This window comes from Bos indicus x Bos taurus, chromosome 21 (assembly GCF_003369695.1).
Source record: "Bos indicus x Bos taurus breed Angus x Brahman F1 hybrid chromosome 21, Bos_hybrid_MaternalHap_v2.0, whole genome shotgun sequence".
NCBI classification, from domain to species: Eukaryota; Metazoa; Chordata; class Mammalia; order Artiodactyla; family Bovidae; genus Bos; species Bos indicus x Bos taurus.
The window spans coordinates 30209983-30233244 of NC_040096.1; the positions used below are offsets into that span (position 1 = coordinate 30209983).

Consider the following 23262-nt stretch of genomic DNA (forward strand, 5'->3'; position numbering starts at 1 on the left):
TTTTAAAGGGGCACTGCTTGACTCTCTGCAAATGTTCACTCTCTGATGACGAGTCAGCTGGCTTGTTTTGCATTTTGGGTTTTCCTCTGACCTGGGTGCACTTGGATGCCTCCTTTCACCTTTCTCTTCAGCCTCTCCTGCCTGTAAAAACCTTGAGCCTCTGCTCCTTCAAATGGCTCTTGGGGGGTTGTTTGTTCTCCCATTAATCTGTCGGTGTCAGCCTACCAACACCCTTGTCGGTGTCATGGAAGCAGCCAGCAAAGCATGTGGCGTGTGTGTTCTGTGACTCACTCTTGATTTTCAGGGGCTGCAGACAGCACCCCATCAGTGCTGAAGGAGGCCTTTGGAGGCTGGCCAGTGCCCCAGCCTTCAGGACCACGATCCCAGGCAGGGAGAGTCTGAACATCAGGGTTCTGCCGAGAACAGGGAGATGAGGACTGGAAAATAGTGGAGGGTAGAACAAATGTGCATTCCTCTCTGACCCCCTGCCTACCATCCATCGGCTTCTCTGTACTTCTCTTTAAGCCGTAGACTGATCATCCTTCAGGCCTTTTCTGTGCCTGGATCCTGGTGGGAATCTGGCTGAGGCCCAGGAGTCCCGCCCAGCCCCCCACCTCAGCTGGGTGAGGAGCCGGGGACCTGGGAGACAGCCTCGGCTTCGTCCCTCGGGCCCTGCTGTCACTCTCCATAGGGCAGACAGAGCTCCGCTGAGGAACAGTGGGGAGAAAGCTGCTTGACATGGCCACATGTAGCGCGTCAGTTCCCTTGTCCAATAATTTAGTGTTCAGATCACTGTGAACCAACCATTGATAAGCAGTATAATTTACTGGGTTTATGGGAGGTGGAAATACGGATCTCAAAAAAATTTTAGTGAAAAAAATCTGCTTCTTCAAGACTTAATACAAGTCATGTTTGGAAGGAAATATAAACTCTGTCTCAGGGCCTCAGGGTGGGGGACTTTTCTCCCTCCCTGGGGGCTCATGTGATCCAGACCCATACTCCAGCTCCATTCCCTCCAAGCCCAGCACAGAGCAGGCATCCAGAGTGGCCTCCCAGCTCCGCATGGCACGCAGGCAGCCCCACCTGTTTGAGGAGCCTCTGTTTCGAGTGGCGAAGCTTCACCTCCCGCAGAACCCACAGGAGAGGGAGTGCCATTCTCTGCAGGCCTTAAAATCCCGGAAGACATGACCCACTCCAGCCCCATGACAGGAGGGGACGACAGGAGGGCCAGGTCTTCAGGACATAAAGCCACTGACCCCCTGAGAGAGGAAAGGAGATGCCTCACGTTCTTCATTTAGCCTGAGAATTCAATAAAGTATTCGTCTCTCAACCCGGTTATCCTACTGAGTTCACCCTTAAGACGACTCAGAGATCATGAGTCTCTCGGTTTGGAAAGTAACATCTGGCGCCCCTGCCCCTTTTGGACGCCCCTGAATGGGATGAGATGGCATGATGCTTCAGCGAGTATGTGAGTCCGAAGGCAGAGACATGTCTGCATCACTGCACACAGTGACTGCACACACAGGACGCTGAGGTCTAGACGTCAGGAAAAGTGGGGATGTCTCTGAGCTGTGGTGTTGAGTCTGTCTCCACAGGAGGAGGGTGGGATTGGAGTGAATCTGACGGAGAAGTTCTAACATGTGCAGGTTTTTGAAGGCCTCGTGACTCAGCCCAGCCCTGCCAGGTCAGCTGGAGCCTCACTTCCTTCCATCTTAATGTAGGAGATAAGACAGCTGCCAAAACTGCACCCACAGCAAGCCTGAATTGCAGTCCCACAGACACCCCGTCCAGGTGCTGGAAATCCCATCATTATGAACCACGCAGGTGAAGTTGTTGCCCTCATGGAGATGAGGTTCTAGTGGGGAAGAAAGATGATAAGGCAGACCATCAGTATGGCACAAGACCATGCCGTAGGTGCTCCGAGATGAAGGGAGGGTGCCCACGGCAGGGTTCTTGAGGGCAAGGAGGAATGAGCCATGGGACACACTCAAAGCCTTGGCTCATTAAGGAAGGTGGAATATGGGAGCAGATGGAATGAAGGCTAGAGGGGTTGGAAAGGAAGGTGATAAAATGGCAGGCAGGGGCCAGGAAGCAGTCCTGAGCCTCAGGGTTAACTGTAGGGAGGTTGTGCAGCCCCAGGAGGGCTTTAAGAGGGGGTGATGACATGTTTGTATTCACACTGACATGTCCTGGCTGTTCTTTTGAGAGTGGACTCTGCAGAGGAAAGTGGAGCAGGAAGAGCAGCAGATAGCCCAGAGCCTTGGGGGTAGCAGTGGAGGTGGTAGGAAATAGCTAGATGTGAACCAGGATCTGTTTTGAGGAAGGTCCTACAGGTCTTACTGATGGATTGGATGGGGCAATAGCAGAAAAAGAATCAAGCATGAGCCTGCTTGATGGTGGGTAGATGGTGGTGCCATGTGGAGACACAGACCCCTGGAAGGGGGGTTGGCGGTGACGTAGAAGCAAAGTCTCAAATCCTATTGAGACTTGGAAAGTTGGCATCTGGTTGAACATGTGAGCCTGGAGTTCAGGAGCAGTCTGAGCTAAAGAAGCAGATGTGGGAGTTAGTGTGGGATGAAATCCAAGGGAGGGGATTCACTCATCGTAGGGACCTCCCACCGCGCCCCTAACAGCCCTGTGCACTGTTGGGTACCAGCTGGATGAGGATGTCTGGAGCATGGGTGAAACATAACGGAGACAGAACAGGAATGAATCCTCACAGTCCCCTTGGAGGAAATCTCAGAAGCATTTGCAGAGCACAATGATGCCCTGAGAAAGTGATTCAATGGCCCTAGGGGTATGTGGTGGCTGCAGAAGGGCCGCGATATTAAAGAGGATCACAGGGCAAGAATGAACTCGCCTTTCTCATAGAAATTGTCTCGTTATGCTTTTTTTCATCCAAGTGTTTTCGTGAGTGACAAGCAAAATGACATCTTATTTTCGGCTCTGGTAACCATCTGTTCATCAGGCACTCTGTCTATCAGATCTAGTCCCTTAAATCTATTTCTCACTTCCACTGTAACTTATATGCAGAGTACATCATGAGAAACACTGGGCTGGAGGAAGCACAAGCTGGAATCAAGATTGCTGGGAGAAATATCAATAACCTCAGATATGCAGATGACACCACCCTTCTGGCACAAAGTGAAGATGAACTAAAGAGCCTCTTGATGAAAGTGAAAGAGGAGAGTGAAAAAGTTGGCTTAAAGCTCAACAGTCAAAAAACTAAGACCATGACATCCGGTCCCATCACTTCATGGCAAATAGATGGGGAAACAGTGGAAACAGTGGCTGACTTTTTTTGGGGGGGTTCCAAAATCACTGCAGATGGTGACTGTGACCATAAAATTAAAAGACACTTACTCCTTAGAAGGAAAGTTATGACCAACCTAGAGTGCATGTTAAAAAGCAGAGACATTACTTTGCCAACAAAAGTCTGTCTCGTCAAGGCTATGGTTTTTCCAGTAGTCATGTATGGATGTGAGAGTTGAACTATAAAGAAGGCTGAGCACCGAAGACTTGATGCTTTTGAACTGTGGTGTTGGAGAAGACTCTTGAGAGTCCCTTGGACTGCAAGGAGATCCAACCAGTCCATTCTAAAGATCAGTCATGGGTGTTCATTGGAAGGACTGATCTTGAAGCTGAAACTCCAATACTTTGGCCACCTGATGCAAAGAGCTGACTCATCTGAAAAGACCCTGATGCTGGGAAAGATTGAAGGCAGGAGGAGAAGGGGATAACAGGATGAGATGGTTGGATGGCATCACTGACTCAAGGGACATGAGTTTGAGTGAACTCCGGGAGTTGGTGATGGACAGGGAGGCCTGGCGTGCTGTGGTCCATGGGGTTCTGAAGAGTTGAATGCGACTGAGCGACTGAACTGAACCATCTGTTGTGCGCTTCCCCAGTGGCTCAGTGGTAAAGAATCTACCTGCAATGCAGGAGACTCAGGTTTGATCCCTGGGTCAGGAAGATCCCCTGGAGAAAGAAATAGCAACCCACTCCAGTGTTCTTGCCTGGGAAATCCCATGGACAGAGAAACCTGGTGGCCTATAATCCATGGGGTAGCAAAAGCATCAAACACAGCTTCAAGACTAAACGACAACAACCATCTGTTACAAAGCCCAAAAAAGTTACTTAGAAAAGGCAGAATAAGTGACTAATAGCCCCTCACCCATATGTAACACCACAGCCTTATATTGGTGATGTTCATCTGATTTTCTTCTTTGTAGGAGCTCAAGATTTCATTTTTGTTTCTTAACATTCACAGTACTAGTTCCCATGGTTTTTTGGCCTGTTCTTAAATGAAGTCATTGTGTGGGGAGACATGAATGATCACGCTGTCAGAGCTTGGAGTAGAAACTGTGAGCCATATTCTCAATCCTGTTGCCCCTGTGAAGAACCCTTAATCTTGGGCATCCCATTCTGGATACAGCTGGAGACATTAGAATAGCGCTGGGCCATTTTTGGTTCTCCAGAGGCTGTAAGGTATTGGCATTTACCATAGCTGGGTGATCTTCCAGGATGGTCACAACTGACTCACAGCCTCAGGAATGCTTTCAACTGGTTAAGAGTCTTTACCTCTGGGACCCAACTTAAATCAAAAGTTAAGCTGAACTTAAATTGATTTAAATCTTTTTGTTGTCTTCATGTGGTCTTTCCTGTAAAAGACCTTCAGGGGAGAGAAGGAGGCAGAATGAGCTCTGTGGTGTCTCTTGCAAGGACATTGTTCCTGTCAGATTAGGGCCCCACCCTACTGGCTTCCCTGGTGGCTCAGAGATTACCTGGGTTCAATCCCTGGATTGGGAAGATCACCTGGAGAAGGAAATGGCAACCCACTCCAGTATTCTTGCCTGGAGAATCCCATGGAGGAAGGAGCCTGGTGGGCTACAGTCCACTGGGTCCCAAAGAGTTGGACACAACTGAACGACTTCACTTTCTACTGATCTCATTTAACCTTAATTACTTCCTTAGAAGTCCCATCTCCAAACATAGCCATGCCAGGGTTAGAGCTTCAGCATATGAAGGGGGAACACAAACATGCAATCCATAACAGTTGGGTTATTTCAGACTTTTGGGTATGTAAAGTATGCAGTATGAGCTGCAGCTGCTTGGCACTGGAGCGGTGACTTTGCAGCCCTGGAGCAACTTTGAGGAGATACCCCATGTCCAAGGGCGAAAGATAAACCCCAGCAAGATGGTAGGAGTGGCAAAATCGAGTTTAGAATCAAATCCCATATCTGCCAGAGACGCTCAGAGGGCTCAAACAAACCTTGTGTGCACCAGGACCCAGAGACCCCACAGAGACTGAGACAGTACTGTGTTTGAGTGTCTCCTGTGGAAGTATGGGTCAGCAGGGGCCTGCCACAGGGGCAGGGGCTCTGGGTGCAGGAGACCTGGGTATGGCATAAACCCTCATGGAGGAGGTCACCATTAACCCCACCATAGAGCCGCCAGAACTCACATAGGACTGGGGACAGACTCTTGGAGGGCACAAACAGAACCTTGTCTGCACCAGGACCCAGGAGAAAGGAACAATGACCCCACAAGAGACGGACCCAGACTTGCTCTTGAGTGTCCTGGAGTCTCGGTGGAGGTGTGGGTCAGTGGTGGCCTGCTGCAGGGTTGGGGGTACTGAGTGTAGCAGTGTGTGCATGGGACCTTTTGGAGGAGGTCCCCATTATCTTTACCATTATCCTCATTACATCCACCATAGTTTGGCCTCAGGTCAAATAATGAGGAGGGAACACAGCCCCACCCTTCAACAGAAAATTGGATTAAAGATTTACTGAGCATGGCCCCGCCCATCAAAAAAAGACCCAGTTTCCCCCTCAGTCAGTCTCTCCCATCAGGAAGCTTCCATAAGCCTCTTATCCTTCTCCATCAGAGGGCTGCTGCTGCTACTGCTAAGTCACGCCAGTCGTGTCTGACTCTGTGCAACCCCACAGATGGAAGCCCACCAGGCTCCTCTGTCCCTGGGATTCTCCAGGCAAGGATACTGGAGTAGGTTGCCATTTCCTTCTCCAATGCATGAAAGTGAAAAGTGAAAGTGAAGTCTCTCAGTCGTGTCTGACTCTTAGCGGCCCCGTGGACTGTAGCCTACTGGGCTCTTCCGTCCATGGGATTTTGCAGGCAAGAGTACTGGAGTGGGGTGCCATCGCCTTGCAGACAGACTGAAAACCACAATCACAGACAACTAACCAATCTGTTCAAATGGACCATAGCCTTGTTTAACTCAGTGAAACTATCAGCCATGCCGTATAGGGCCACCCAAGACGGACAGGTTGTGGTGGAGAGTTCTGACAAAACGTGGTCCACTGGAGAAGGGAATGGCAAACTACTTCAGTATTCTTGCCTTGAGAACCCCATGAACAATATAAAAAGTCAAAAAGATAGGACACTGAAAGATGAACTCCGCGGGTCAGTAGGTGCCCAGTATGCTACTAAAGATCAGTGGAGAAATAACTCCAGAAAGAATGAAGAGATGGAGCCAAGGCAAAAACAACCCCCAGTTGTGGATGCGACTGGTGATGGAAGCAAGGTCTGATGCTATAAAGAGCAATATTGCATAGGAACCTGGAGTGTTAGGTCCATGAATCAAGGCAAATTGGAAGTGGTCAAACAGGAAATGGCAAGAGTGAACATCCACATTTTAGGAATCAGTGAACTAAAATGGACTGGAATGGGTGAATTTAACTCAGATGACCATTATATCTACTACTGTGGGTAAGAATCCCTTAGAAAAAAATGTAGTAGCCATCATAGTCAACAAAAGAGTCCAAAATGCAGTACTTGGATGCATTCTCAAAAACGACAGAATGATCTCTGTTCGTTTCCAAGGCAAACCATTCAATATCACAGTAATCCAAGGCTATGCCCTGACTAGTAATGCTGAAGAAGCTGAAGTTGAACAGTTCTATGAAGACCTAAAAGACCTTCTAGAACTAACACCCAAAAAAGATGTCCTTTTCATTATAGGGCCTGGAATGCAAAAGTAGGAAGTCAAGAAATACCTGGAGTACCAGGCAAATTTGGCCTTGGAGTACAGAATGAAGCAGGGCAAAGGCTAATAGAGTTTTGCCAAGAAAATGCACTGGTCATAGCAAACACCCTCTTCCAACAACACAAGAGAAGACTCTACACATGGACATCACCAGATGGTCAATACCAAAATCAGGTTGATTATATTCTTTGCAGCCAAAGATGGAGAAGCTCTATACAGTCAGCAAAACCAAGACCAGGAGCTGACTGTGGCTCAGATCATGAACTCCTTATTGCTAAATTCAGACTGAAATTGAAGAAACTGGGAAAACCACTAGACCATTCAGGTATGACCTAAATCAAATCCCTTATGTTTATACAGTGGAAGTGACAAATAGATTCAAGGAATAGATCTGATAGAGTGACTGAAGAACTATGGACAGAAATTCATGACATTGTACAGGAGGCAGTGATCAAGACAATCCCCAAGAAAAACAAATGCAAAGAGGCAAAATGGTTGTCTGAGGAGGCCTTACAAATAGCTATGAGAAGAGAAGCAAAAGGCAAAGGAGAAAAGGAAAGATATACCCATTTGAATGCAGAGTTCCAAAGAATAGCAAGGAGAGATAAGAAAGCCTTCCTCAGTGATCAATGCAAAGAAATAGAGGAAAACAATAAAATAAGAAAGACTAGAGATCTCTTCAAGAAAATTAGAGATACCAAGGGACTTTTCATGCAAAGATGGGCACAATAAAGGACAGAAATGGTACAGACCTAACAGAAGCAGAAGACAATAAGAAGAGGTGGCAAGAATACACAGAAAAACTATATATATAGAAAAGATCTTCTCGACCCAGATAATCACGATGTGTGATCACTCACCTAGAGCCAGACATCCTGGAATACGAAGTCAAGTGGGCCTTAGAAAGCATCATTACGAACAAAGCTAGCAGAAGTGATGGAATTCCAGTTGAGCTATTCCAAATCCTGAAAAATGATGCTGTGAAAGTGCTGCACTCAATATGCCAGCACATTTGGAAAACTCAGCAGTGGCCACAGGACTGGAAAAGGTCAGTTTTCATTCCAATCCCAAAGAAAGGCAATGCCAAAGAATGTTTAAGCTACTGCACAATTGCACTCATCTCACATGCTAGCAAAGTAATGCTCAAAATTCTCCAAGCCAGGGTTCAACAGTACATGAACCATGAACTTCCAGACATTGAAGCTGGATTTAGAAAAGTCTGAGGAACCAAAGATCAAATTGCCAACATCTGCTGGATCATTGAAAAAGCAAGAGAGTTCCAGAAAAACATCTACTTCTGCTTTATTGACCATGCCAAAGCCTTTGACTATGTGGATCACAACAAACTGTGGAAAATTCCGAAAGAGATGGGAATACCAAACCACCTGACCTGTCTCCTGAGAAATCTGTATGCAGGTCAAGAAGCAACAGTTAGAACTGGACATGGAACTATAGACTGGTCCCACATTGGGAAAGGAGTATGTCAAGGCTATATATATTATCACCCTGCTTATTTAACTTATATGCAGAGTATATCATGAGAAATGCTGGACTGGATAAAGCACAAACTGGAATCAAGATTTCTGGGAGAAATATCGATAACCTCAGATATGCAGATGACACCACCCTTATGGCAGAAAGCAAGGAAGAACTAAACAGCCTCTTGATGAAAGTGAAAGAGGAGAGTGAAAAAGTTGGCTTAAAGCTCAACATTCAGAAAACTAAGATCATGGCATCTAGTCCCATCACTTCATAGCAAATAGATGGGGAAACAATGGAAACAGTGACCGACTTTATTTTGGGGGGCCCCAAAATCACTGTAGATGGTGACTGTGGCCGTGAAATTTTAAGATTCTTGCTCCTTGGAAGAAAAGTTATGACCAACGTAGACAGCATATTAAAAAGCAGAGACATTACTTAGCCCACAAAGCCTCGCCTAGTCAAAGCTATGGTTTTTCCAATAGTCATGTATGGATGTGAGAGTTAGACTATAAAGAAAGCTGAATGCTGAAGAATTGATGCTTTTGAACTGTGGTGTTGGAGAAAACTCCTGAGAGTCCCTTGGACAGCAAGGAGATCCAACCAGTCCATCCTAAAGGAAATCAGTCCTGAATATTCATTGGAAGGACTGGTGCTGAAGCTGAAACTCCAATACTTTGGCCACCTGATGCAAAGAACTGATTCATTTGAAAAGACCCTGATGCTGGGAAAGATTGAAGGCGGAAGAAGAAGGGGACAACAGAGGATGAGATGGCTGGATGTCATCACCAACTCAGTGGACATGAGTTTGCGTAAACTCCAGGAGCTGGTGATGGACAGGGAAGTCTGGTGTGATGCAGTCCATGGGGTCACAAAGAGTCAGACACAACTGAGCAACTGAACTGAGCTGATGCACTATGAACATTCTTGTACGTGTTTTCAATAAACACAGGAATATGTTTTTGAAGATGCATACCTAGGAGTGGTATTGTTATGGAATCCAAGCTCATTCTGCTCATAGCACAACAGACTAATAAACTGAGAGTTGAGTTGTTTTACCAGGAATAAGGACTTTATTTGGAAAGCCAGCAAACTGAGAAGGTGGTGAACTTGTGTCCCAAAGAACCAACTTGCCTGAGTTAGAATTCAAGTTCCTTTTACACGAAAAAGGGGAGGGAGTAAAGTCAAACACTTCCTGGTTCCCATCAGCTTCCAGAGGAGATATGTTAATTTCTTCCTCTCTGCAGTCATTCATAGACGGGCCAGGTCAAAATATTTCCTGTTAGCTAAATAAAGGTGTTTTAGCTTAATGCTCATTACCTGGGAGGCAGGGTTTCTGGAGATGGGCCATGATGTGTAATTTAAGTTTATAGGTAACATCCCTTTAGTGATTAACTTAAAATACAGAGCCTCTTCCCTACTACAGTATTGCTGGGTTATAGGATTTACATATGTTCAGCTTGATAATAGTTTTCCAAATACTTTTCCGAAATGGATGTACCGACTGACTCTTGCACTGTTGAGAGTCCTGGATGTTCTGTATTTTTTGTCCTCCCGTTTTACTCACTGTGTTGGATGTATGGCCCATAGTGGCTTTAATTTTTATTTTCTGATGGCTAATGAAGTTGAATATCTTTTCATGTTACTGTCCATTGGTTATCCTCTTTCACTGGATGCCTTTTCAGGTTTTTTGCCCGTTTTTAACCTTCATCTTCTTGTTTGATTTGTGGGAATTCCTTATACATTATGAATATGTCCTTTATCAGATGTGTATTACAAATACCCTCACCCACTCTATGGGCTGTCCTTTTACTGACTGATACACTTTAATGAACAGATTATCCAATGCTAAAGTAGTTCAGTTTACCTTTTTTTCCTCTTTTTTCAGAACTTCTATTTTGGTTTAAGAAATCATTGCCTACCCCAGGTTTCTGAAGATAAAAACTCTTTCTTTCACAAATCTACAACCCACCTGAAAAATGACTTTTACACGTGGTGAAAGTCCATTTTCCCATATGTTTACATACCTACCCTGGTACCGTTATTGAAACCATTTTTATCTGCTGTACTGCAAGGTAACATTTGAGATAAAGCAGGTGATTGTATATGTGAGGGTCTGATTTGGACTCTGTTTTGTTCCTTTAGTGCGTCTGTCCTTAATACAAGATGACCATCGTTTTATAAGTCATATCATGGGGTATAAGTCCTCCAGCTTCATTTTTCTTCTTATGATTTGTCTTTGCTATTCTCAGCCTTTACATTTCTACATAAATTAATGTGTATATATGATATATAGAATAATTATATATTTAATATGGAATCTATATGTTAATTCCATATAAATCTATAGATCAAGTGAGAGAAATTTATATATTCACAATATTAAATTTCCTAATCAGTGAACATGACATGTTCCTTAACTCTTTCACAAATATTTTTTAATTTTCAAAGTAAGGGTCTTGAACATTATTCATTAGATTATCTCTATGCATTTTATGTATTTTGTTACATTGTAAAGAAATGCTCTTAAAGTGCCAGCAACAGCTGAGATATAGAAATACACTTTATTGTTATTTATTAATCTTGTATTCTAGAACCTTTCTAAATTTATTTATAAACTCTAGTAGCTTATAGAATTTTTTGGACTTTGTAGGTCCATGATCTATAAAAAACAAAGAATGATAGTTTTATTTTTTCCTTTCCAATTGGAGTGGGGGTAGGTTCTTTTTGTCTTACTACATTGTATAGGTCTTCCAGGAAATTTTTGAATTGGAGAGTTAATAGCAGATATCCTCGACTAATTTCCAATCTCAGAGGGAAATGTACTATTTCACCAGTAAATATGATATTAGCTGTAGCATTTTTGTAGATACTACAATACATATGAGATTAAGGTAGTTACCTTCCATTCCCAGTTTGCTAACTTTTTATCTTTCATAAATGATGTTGAAAGTTATCGAATGCTTTTTCTTTATCCTTTAAAGTGATCATGTGATTTTCCTCTTTTTTTCTGTACATTGGTGGGTTATATTGATTGATTTTCAAATGGTTACCCACTCGTACATTCCTGGAGTAAACCTCAAACCTCATTTAGTTATGGTATCATTGCTTCTGTGTATCACTGAATTTGATTTGCTAGTGTTTTGATTAGAATTTTGACATCTATGTTCATGAGAAATATTAATCTTTTGTTTCCTGTAATGTTCACATTAGCTTTTAGTATGAAGATTAGTTTAGCCTCATAAAAAGAGTTGTAAAGTCTATCCTCTGTTTCTATTCTGTGGAGGAGTTTCTATAAGATTGATGTTATAACTTTTTTAAATGATTGGAAAAATTCACTCTGAAACCACATGATCATGTGGCTGTGTTTTGTGTGTGTTTTAAAATTATAGACTTGATTTCTTTTAAGACATTTTGAACTATTCAGAATCTCTTTTTCTTCTTATGTCATTTTGAAATGGCTTTGAAGAATTTGCTGTTTTATCTAAATTCTCAGATGTTTATGTTAGCTCATAATTTTTTTTTAATGTCAATAGGATCTGTGATGATGGCCGTTTTTTTCTTTTTTAAAAAACATGTGTTTATTTATTTGACTGCACCGTTTCTCAGCTGTGGCACCCAGCACCTTCAGTCTTCACTGCCACATGCGAGATCTTTTAGTTGTGGCGTATGAACCCTTAGCCATGGCTCGTGGTATCTACTTCCTGGACCAGGGTTGAACCCACCCCCCCTACACTGGGAGCACAAGTCTTAGCCACTGGGCCACCAGGGAAGTCCTGATGGTCCCTTTTTCATTTCCAGTGTTGATACTTTGAAATTTCCTTTGGTTTTCATTAATAATGTTGCTAGGGACATGTGAATCTTATTAACCTATTCAAGGAACCTTTCTTGGTCTCCATTGGCTTTTCCTTGGTACATTTATTTCCTGTTTCATTAACCTCTACTCTTAATTTTTATTCCTTCTGTCCTTTTCATTTGGGTTAGATGTGCTGTTCTTTCTTCTGGCTTCATGAAATGGAAGTTTATATCACTATATCTTCTTTGGCAGTATGCTATAATGTTGTAAATGCTCTAAAGCCATAAATGTCTTTCTGTGCAGTGTTTTGGGCTTCCCTGATATCTCCATTGGTAAAAAAAAAATCCACCTGCAGGAGACCCTGGTTCAATTCCTGGGTTGGAAAGATCCACTGGAGAAGGGATAGGCTACCCACTCCAGTATTCTTGGGCTTCCCTTTTGGCTCAGCTGATAAAGTATCTGCCTGCAATGTGGGAGACCTGGGTTCAATCCCTGGGTTGGGAAGATTCCCTGGAGAAAGGAAAGGCAGTATTCTGGCCTGGAGAATTCCATGGACTGTGTAGTCCATGGGGTTGCGACTTCCCCTTTCACTGATGAGTGATCCTCATGGGGCCATTCTACCTTGTTTGTGCTGAGGCTGAGGTGACCACCCCAGAAAAGGAATATCAGGCCAGGATCACCAGGCTTCCATGGGGGAGGTATCCAGTTTTGACTTTTCCAATGGGGTGAACATGGCAGTCATGTCATGGGGGTGACAAGCCCGAAAGGGATACCTGTTGTCTGGATGCCACCTCCCCCTGCCAGAGGTTCCAGTCAGCAAAAGCATTGATCACAGACTCTTGGAACTCAAAGGGACACTGGGACTGTAGGGCCCCAAAGTAGCAAACGTACTAGAGTTTGCTAGGCCACTTCCAACTTAGCCTGATGGGCTGGCTCCATGAATGGGAAGCTGGTGTGCAAGTTGGAGGTCATAAAGGACCAATTAGAATGCCCAGGTGAGGCATATATGCATCTCCAACTCAGAACCTAAGTAGGAGCCCTCTTTTGCAGTGGATTGTGATGGCTAAGAGACTGCAGTTTTCCTTGACCACCAGAGAGATTGATAATTGCAAATCCCCAACAGCATCCCAAGAAACTTGACTTCACAAGGAGGCTCTTAAATTTTGTTGGGACTTTTCAGCCACCCAGCTGGCTGAGGTATGATATGACAGAGTCCAGGCCCCAAGGCTGACTTCTGATGTGCAAGTCAGCAGTTGTCATCTACAAGGTGAAAACTCGGACCCCATGAGTAGTAGGCCTCCTGTGCAACCCTGACTTACTCACCAGGAGTAAATGGCAGGAGCATTTTCCCCATTCACCCTTCTCGACTTGCGGCTCTTCTGATCAAAATAATCCCCTTTGGCATTTATGGGATGGGACATCCATGCATGTGAACTTAATTCCTATTGTACGTTCAAGTTCAGAAGCAGCAACAAGTCTGCACTGGATTGGACCCAGGGGCACTGCACACAGAATTCCACGAGCTTCCATTCCCCACTGTGAACATACCCAACTCCTGTCAGTTGAGCTCAGAGGCCACTTCCCCTTGTGTCTGGGTAGGATGGTAACTTTGGACCTTTCTCCAACAGAACCATAAAAGTGTGAGTGCCTCTCCTCCATAAGGTGCCCCAGCTCACTTGGACAAGTGCATGTGACCTGTGGTCCCCGCTCTGGGGCAGAGAGACCTGGGCCTCATCCCTATTCAGTTCAGTTCAGTCGCTCAGTCGTGTCCGACTCTTTGCGACCCCATGAATCGCACCACGCCAGGCCTCCCTGTCCATCACCAACTCCCGGAGTTCACTCAGACTCACGTCCATCGAGTCAGTGATGCCATCCAGCCATCTTATCCTCTGTCGTCCCCTTCTCCTCCTGCCCCCAATCCCTCCCAGCATCAGAGTCTTTTCCAGTGAGTCAGCTCTTCACATGAGGTGGCCAAAGTACTGGAGCTTCAGCTTTTGCATCATTCCTTCCAAAGAAATCCCAGGGCTGATCTCCTTCAGAATGGACTGGTTGGATCTCCTTGCAGTCCAAGGGACTCTCAAGAGTCTTCTCCAACACCACAGTTCAAAAGCATCAATTCTTCGGCACTCAGCCTTCTTCACAGTCCAACTCTCACATCCATACATGACCACAGGAAAAACCATAGCCTTGACTAGAGGACCTTTGTTGGCAAAATAATGTCTCTGCTTTTCAATATGCTATCTAGGTTGGTCATAACTTTCCTTCCAAGGAGTAAGCATCTTTTAATTTCATGGCTGCAGTCACCATCTGCAGTGATTTTGGAGCCCAAAAAAATAAAGTCTGACACTGTTTTCACTGTTTCCCCATCTATTTCCCATGAAGTGATGGGACCAGATACCATGATCTTTGTTTTCTGAATGTTGAGCTTTAAGCCAGCTTTTTCACTCTCCTCTTTCACTTTCATCAAGAGGCTTTTTAGTTCCTCTTCACTTTCTGCCATAAGGGTGGTGTCATCTGCGTATCTGAGGTTATTGATAGTTCTCCCTGGCAATCTTGATTCCAGCCTGTGTTTCTTCCAGTCCAGCATTTCTCATGATGTACTCTGCATATAAGTTAAATAAGCAGGGCGACAATATACAGCCTTGACGTACTCCTTTTCCTATTTGGAACCAGTCTGTTGTTCCATGTCCAGTTCTAACTGTTGCTTCCTGACCTGCATACAGATTTCTCAAGAGGCAGGTCAGGTGGTCTGGTATGCCCATCTCTTTCAGAATTTCCCACAGTTTATTGTGATCCACACAGTCAAAGGCTTTGGCACAGTCAACAAAGCAGAAATAGATGTTTTTCTGGAACTCTCTTGCTTTTTCCATGATCCAGCAGATGTTGGCAATTTGATCTCTGGTTCCTCTGCCTTTTCTAAAACCAGCTTGAAAACATCAGAAATTTCACAGTTCACATATTGCTGAAGCCTGGCTTGGAGAATTTTGAGCATTACTTTACTAGCATGTGAGATGAGTGCAATTGTTCGGTAGTTTGAGCATTCTTTGGTGTTGCCTTTCTTTCGGATTAGAATGAAAACTGACCTTTTCCAGTCCTGTGGCCACTGCTGAGTTTTCCAAATTTGCTGGCATATTGAGTGTAGCACTTTCACAGCATCATCTTTCAGGATTTGAAATAGTTCAACTGGAATTCCATCACCTCCACTAGCTTAGTTTGTAGTGATGCTTTCTAAGGCCCACTTGACTTCACATTCCAGGATGTCTGGCTCTAGGTCAGTGATCACACCATCGTGATTATCTAGGTTGTGAAGATCTTTTTTGTACAGTTTTTCTGTGTATTCTTGCCACCTCTTCTTGATATATCCTGCTTCTGTTAGGTCCGTATAATTCCTGTCCTTTATCGAGCCCATCTTTGCATAAAATGTTCCCTTGGTATCTCTAGTTTTCTTGAAGTGATCTCTAGTCTTTCCCATTCTGTTGTTTTCCTCTATTTCTTTGCATTGATTGCTGAGGAAGGCTTTCTTATATCTTCTTGCTATTCTTTGGAACTCTGCATTCAGATGCTTATATCTTTCCTTTTCTGCTTTGCTTTTCGCTTCTCTTCTTTTCACAGCTATTTGTAAGGCCTTCCCAGACAGCCATTTTGCTTTTTTGCATTTCTTTTCCATGGGGATGGTCTTGATCCCTGTCTCCTGTACAGTGTCACGAACCTCATTCCATAGTTCATCAGGCACTCTATCTATCAGATCTAGGTCCTTAAATCTATTTCTCACTTCCACTGTATAATCATAAGGGATTTGATTTAGGTCATACCTGAATGGTCTAGTGGTTTTCCCTACTTTCTTCAATTTAAGTCTGAATTTGGTAATAATGAGTTCATGATCTGAGCCACAGTCAGCTCCTGGTCTTGTTTTTGCTGACTGTATAGAGCTTCTCCATCTTTGGCTGCAAAGATATAATCAACCTGATTTCGGTGTTGACCATCTGGTAATGTCCATATGTAGTCTTCTCTTGTGTTGTTGGAAGAGGGTGTTTGCTATGACCAGTGCATTTTCTTGGCAAAACTCTATTAGCCTTTGCCCTGCTTCATTCTGTACTCCAAGACCAAATTTGCCTGTTACTCCAGGTATTTCTTGACTTCCTACTTTTGCATTCCAGTCCCCTATAATGAAAAAGACATCTTTTTTGGGTGTTAGCTCTAAAAGGTCTTGTAGGTCTTCATAGAACCGTTCAATTTCAGCTTCTTCAGCGTTACTGGTTGGGGCATAGACTTGGATTACTGTGATATTGAATGGTTTGCCTTGGAAACGAACAGAGATCATTCTGTCGTTTTTTGAGATTGCATCCAAGTACTGCATTTCAGACTCTTTTGTTGACCATGATGGCTACTCCATTTCTTCTGAGGGATTCCTGCCTGCAGTAGTAGATATAATGGTCATCTGAGTTAAATTCACCCATTCCAGTCCATTTCAGTTTGCTGATTCCTAGAATGTCGACATTCACTCTTGCCATCTCTTGCTTGACCACTTCCAATTTGCCTTGATTCATGGACCTGACATTCCAGGTTCCTATGCAATATTGCTCTTTACAGCATCAGACCTTGCTTCTATCACCAGTCACATCCACAGCTGGGTATTGTTTTTGCTTTGGCTCCATCCCTTCATTCTTTCTGGAGTTATTTTTCCACTGATCTCTAGTAGCATACTGGGCACCTACTGACCTGGGGAGTTCCTCTTTCAGTATCCTATCATTTTGCCTTTTCATACTGTTCATGGGGATCTCAAAGCCAGAATACTGAAGTGGTTTGCCATTCCCTTCTCCAGTGGACCACATTCTGTCAGATCTCTCCACCATGACCCGCCCGTCTTGGGTTGCCCCACAGGCATGGCTTAGTTTCATTGAGTTAGACAAGGCTGTGGTCCTAGTGTGATTAGATTGACTAGTTTGCTGTGCATATGGTTTCAGTGTGTCTGCCCTCTGATGCCCTCTTGCAACACCTACCGTCTTACTTGGGTTTCTCTTACCTTGGGCGTGGTGTATCTCTTCACGGCTGCTCCAGCAAAGCGCAGCCGTTGCTCCTTACCTTGGAGGAGGGGTATCTCCTCACTGCCGCCCTTCCTGACCTTCAACGTGGGATAGCTCCTTTAGGCCCTCCTGCGCCCACGCAGCCACCGCTCCTTGGACGTGGGGTTGCTCCTCCCGGCCGGCGCCCCTGGCCTCGGGTGTGGGATAGGTCCTCCCGGCCGCGCTTTAGTGCGCCGGTCACAGCCGCCCACCCTTTCATGAAAGCAGCTGATGTTGGGGAAGAGAGGTAGGGAGGGGCCAGCAGGTGCAGAGGGAGAGAGCCAGGTGCGGTTACTTTCATTTCTGAGTTCTTTTACAATTAAGTCAAATGAATTTCCCATGATCTGGTCCATCAGAAACCCTATATCAATTTGGGGGCTCCTTGGAATCAGACAGGAGGGGAGTGAGCATCAGCCCCATTCAGCCCTACTCTTACTGCTTCACCTCCAAACAACTGTTAATAGATAAGATAGTTGGGCCCTTACTCACTGGCCCTTTGCCCATCACCTGGTAAGAGAGTTCCCCACAGAATCCTGGGACTATCTTTTTCTACCTCCTAACCTAGCTTCCTGACCCCGTGTCCTATCTCTTTGAGAAAGCCCAGTCTCTGTTGGAATCCTGTCTCCATCTTTAAAAACTGTTCAGAACTGTGAAGATCCTATTCTGCAAGCTGGTTAGTCAGCCCAACATAGGTTCATGAATGCTGGAAGAAGATATTAGATTTCTGGGTCAGAGGCAGAAGACTTTATCATTCTGTCATCAGGCAGCATGAACTCCATGTTTATGTGAATTTCCCTTGCCCTCCAACCCCCGTAGGTGATGCAGAAGCAGGGATGGGAGATACTGTGCACATAGTGGATTTGTTTCACTGTTCAGAACCCTAACCCCCAACACACAAGTCAATTGAAAATATGACTACTAAATATGTTATGGGCTTCCCTGGTAGCTCGGATGGTAAAGAATCTGCCTGCAATGTAGGAGGCCAGGGTTTGATCCCTGGATCAGGAAGATCCCCTGCAAAAGGGAATAGCTAACCACTCTAGTATTCTTGCCTGGAGAACTGCATGAACAGAGGAGCCTAGTGGGCTACAGTCCATGTAGTTGCAAAGAGTCAGACACAGTTGATAAACTAACACACACACAAATGTGGTATACACCTGAGATTTATCCTAAAATACATGTAAAGCAAAACTTGACAGACTCAAAAGAGAAACAGACACATCTAAAATCAAAATTGGAAATTTTACTAGAATTCTCTTGATAAATTATACAATAAATATTCAAAAAAAATCAGTAGGGATTAGATGAAGATAAATAAAGAAGTTAACCCAATTTACATACATACCACATGGCACCTACCAATTGCAGAATAAATATATATTATTTTCAAGTAAGAAATTTTCCAAATTGACCACATGGTGGGCCATAAGGATTGTATCAATAAATTTCAAAGAATTTGAAATCATTCAGGCATAATAAATATCTGACCTTACAATACAATGAAATATCCCTCTTTATCTTATGCCTTAATAATGTTTATTTCATCCAGTATCAAAGTTTGCCAGCTTTACTTTTGCTTGTTTTTGAATGATGTATCTTTTTCAGCCTACTTACTGTCAAATTTCTATATCATCATATTTATAGTTTCTTTTATAAACATCCTTTAGTTGGTTTTGAAAGCAGGCTGATAGTGCATTTTTTTTATGGTGTCTTTTAATTGAAATCTGGCTTCCCTGGTGGCTCAGTCAAAGAATCCATCTGCCAATGCAGGAGACACAGGTTCGATCCCTGGGTCAGGAAGGTCCCCTGGAGAAGGAAATGGCAAGCCAGTCCCGTATTCTTGCCTGGGAAATCCCATGGAGGGAGGAGCTATAGTCCATAGAGTCTCAAAAAGTCAGACATAACTTAGGGACTAAACAGCAGCAACAACAGCAAATTTAATTGGAATATTTAGTCCAATCACTTTTAATATAAATGCTCTTTTGGTTTAAATCTGTTATCATGGTGTTTTTTATTGTCATATTTCTTTTTTTCTCTCGTACTATTTTGAATTATTTAAGAATATTTATCATTTTGTTTTCCCCTCTAATATCTTGTTAGTTATACATTTCTTATCATTCTTTGTGTGGTTACCCTATAGTTTACAACATGCATTTTTGAGCTATTAGAATTTATCTTAAGTTAGCACTTTTACCTCTTTCTGCTGTCATGTGTTTTTAGTTCTACATATAATTTAACCCAAAAAAGCCATTACTAGTATTGCTTTGAACAGCCAATATTTACCAATATATGCAGTACCCTTTTTTTTTTTTTTTTTTGTATACCCTCCTTCCATCAAAGTCATTTTCCTTCTCTCTGGAGATCTGTCTTTAGTATTCCTTACTGTAGATCGGATGGTGATAAATTGTTTATTTCTATTTATCTGAGGTATAGAATTCTAAGTTGGTAATAATTGCCTTTCTTCAAAACACCTTGCATAGATTGTGAAATTGCATTTGATCTATGCATCAATTTAGAGAGAATTCACATCTTTACTGTGTTGAGAGTCATCCAATTGTGAATATAGTATGTATCTTCCATTGTTTGGGCTTCCCTGGTGGCTCAGAGGTTAAAGTGTCTGCCTGCAATGCAGGAGACCTGGGTTTGATCCCTGGGTTGGGAAGATTCCCTGGAGAAGGAAATGGCAACCCACACCAGTATTCTTGCCTGGAGAATCCCATGGACGGAGGAGCCTGGTAGGCTACAGTCCACGGGATCACAAAGAATCGGACACAACTGAGCGACTTCACTTTCACTTTTCTTTCCAATTACTTAGATCTTCCTTGATTTCTTTTATCAGCATTTTCTAGTTTTTAGCATACAAGTACTGAAGATACATGTTTCCTCGCTTCTTGAATTCATACATTTATAGGTTTTGTTTGTTTTTTGCTTGTTTGTTTTACAAAATTTGGGAAGTTTTCAGTAGTTATTTCTTTGGATACTTTTTTCAGCTTTACCCTATTTCTTCTCTCCTATGGGACTCTGATCACATGATCTTTTTTAGTTTATTTTCTGTCTATTATTCAGATTCTTTATTTCTCTGTTATGCCTGGTCATTCACAGATTCTTTATTCTCTTCATTCTGCTGTTAAACACATCCATTGAGGTTTTTCATCAGTTGTTGCATTATTTTTGTTCAAAAATCCTCATTTGGTTTTTCTTTGTATCTTTTATTGTTGTTGAGCCTTATTTTTTTTGACTGACATTTTTCTATTTTTTTCCATTTGTTTCAAGCCTGTTTATAATTGTTGAAGCATTTTCATGATGCCTGCTTTAAAATCTCTCAGATAATTGTAACATCTGTATCATGTGTGTTGGTGTTGGTTACTTGTCTTTCCTCTTTCCATTTGAGGTCTTCCTGGTTCTTGGTGCAAATAGCTTTCAATTAAAAATTTTATGTTTGGGGTATTGTTATAAGACTCTGAATCTTATTTAAAGCTTATGTTTTAGCAGACTTTCTCTGACAGCACTCCATTAGGTACCGTGCACCACTGATTGATAATCACCAGACAGGAGTGGACGTACAGGTTTTTATTTAATTGGGTATGACCGCTTTACAGTCTTGTGCTGGCTTCTGCTACAGAGCAATACAAGTCAGCCATATATATATGTATCCCTTCGCTCTGAAGCTTACCACCCACACCCTCATCTTACGCCTCTATGTTGTCACAGAGCATCAGGCTGGGCTCCCTGTGTTATATAGTAGCTTCCCACTGGCTATCTATTTTACACATGGTAGTGCTCGTCAGTCCCACTTTTCTAGAGTTCATATGTACGCATTAATATGCGATATTTGTGTTGCATGTACAGATTTTCCAAGCTGCCTCTGCTGACACCTAATGTGGGGTGAACTTCTTGGTACTGCTGGATGGTGGTGGGGGACCTCATCACCCTCTGATGGGGGTGAAAGGCCAGGCTCCCTGTGTGTTCTCAATTGGGGTGGGGGTGGACTCCTCATTACCATCCAGCAGGGTTGAAGTCCTGACTCTGCACCACCTGGCAGTGGGGGAGGGGTGGAGAGTGACTCATTGCAGCCTGGCAAGGATGAAGTCTCTGCTCCCCACTCTGCTAGTTGGTAGGAGGGCTACAGTTCGTTCTACAGATATAGCTGGAATACAGTGGCTATTTCTAATCTGTGGCTGTCAGGCTCAACTAACCGTCTCCTGGTATTCTGTCTAGAGAGAGCATCATTTTTTTTTTTTTTAATGATTTCCATTAGTTCCAGACTGTCACCTTCTCTAGCATCTAATCTGGGGTTTGTGAGCCAAAGAGGAACCCAGGGCACTTACCACCAGGCTGAGCTCAGGTCTTGAGTTTCTTAACCAGTCTGCCTTCTATCCGCCTTTCAATCTGCCCATGCTGTTTTATACCTAATGTCCAAGGGTTTTAGTTGTACTTAGTAGAAACAGTAGGGGGAGAAGATGTCTACTCTGTTTTCCTGGAAGCAAAAGTCTCAAGATGTGTTAATGAAATTTAATATGACTCTACCAAAATACCTACAGAGGTTTGATGTATAAAATTAAATGTAGTCAGAGAGAAAAAGACAAATATCACATGATATCACTAATATGTGGAATCTAAAAAAAATGATAGTGAGTGAGTGAAGTCGCTCAGTCGTGTCCGACTCTTTGCAACCCCATGGACTGTGGCCTACCAGGCTCCTCTGTCCATGAGATTTTCCAGGCAAGAGTACTGGAGTGGGTTTCCATTTCCTTCTCCAAAAAAAAAAAAAAAAAGATACAAAGAACTTATTTACAAAACAGAAATAGGCCTACAGACACAGAAAAGACAAATTTATAGTTATCAAAGGGGAAAGAGGGGGATAAATTAGGAGTTTGGGATTAACAAATACACATTACTATGTGTAAAATAGATAAACAATAAAGACCCACTGTATAACACAGGAAAATACATTCAATATCTTTGAATAGGTAATAACCTATGATGGAAAATAATCTGAAAAACAATAGGTATATGTATGTATGTATAACTGAACCACCTTGCTGTATACTGGGAGCATTGTACATCAACTATACATCAATTTAAAAAAATTAAATTTAACCATACTCTCAAAGGTATGTATACATCAACAAATAATGATTTTTTAAATAACTTTTGGGAAGAAAAATTGTGTTCAAGGAAATTACACAAAAATTTTGTGTAAAATATGTTCCCAGATTCAAGAAGAGAAGGCTTTAATCTTGAGTTTCTTGTTAACTGATGGAAGGATTTGGCTATTTTTTATCTTAAAAGAAAAAATATCTCTGTTTTGTCTGAGCATAAGTAGCCATCACGCTGGTGGCTCAGTGGTGAAGAATCCACCTGCCAGTGCAGGAGCCACAGTAGACTCGGGTTCAGTCCCTGGGTCAGGAAGATCATCTGAAGGAGGAAATGGAAACCCACTCCAGTATTCTTCCCTGGAAAATCCCATGGACAGAGAAGCCAACAGGCTACAGTTCATGGGGTTGCAAAATTGAACACGACTGACCAGCTGAGCACACACAGCCATAACCCTCCGCCTTACCACTGAAGTTCTCTAGAATCCTCTAGAAAATCACCCACTGATATTAAAGCTTACTTAGCAAACATCCGTGTTTGTCCTGGGATTCTAAACATGAGCTTCTGTTCCAGGTCGCCTGAATTGGTGGTCCACCGTGTGCACGAGCTGTAAACGGCTTCTTCCTTTGGCCACGACAGGGGACGGGAACTGCCTTTTACATGCGGCCTCACTGGGTAAGCCCTGCAGTGTAGACAGAGGGTGGCAGTGCCCAGGCCTTCTCTGTGTATCATTAGAGGACAATCTTATACTAAGTAGAGTGACGTGCATCACTGTCAACTGAAAAGATCCCCAAGGGATGGAGCCAACAACCCCCAGCCTTCTT

General features: G+C 43.3%; 1 protein-coding gene across 2 annotated transcripts in view; it reads left to right on the top strand.

Moving 5' to 3' along the window:
* OTUD7A (OTU deubiquitinase 7A) overlaps positions 1–23262 on the top strand; it is a 403690-nt gene that overhangs the window by 325339 nt on the left and 55089 nt on the right. For both annotated transcript variants that reach the window (XM_027521231.1, XM_027521232.1), the window contains exon 7: positions 23012–23113. In XM_027521231.1, the coding sequence (XP_027377032.1) occupies positions 23012–23113 (102 nt within the window). The remainder of the gene's footprint in view (positions 1–23011; positions 23114–23262) is intronic.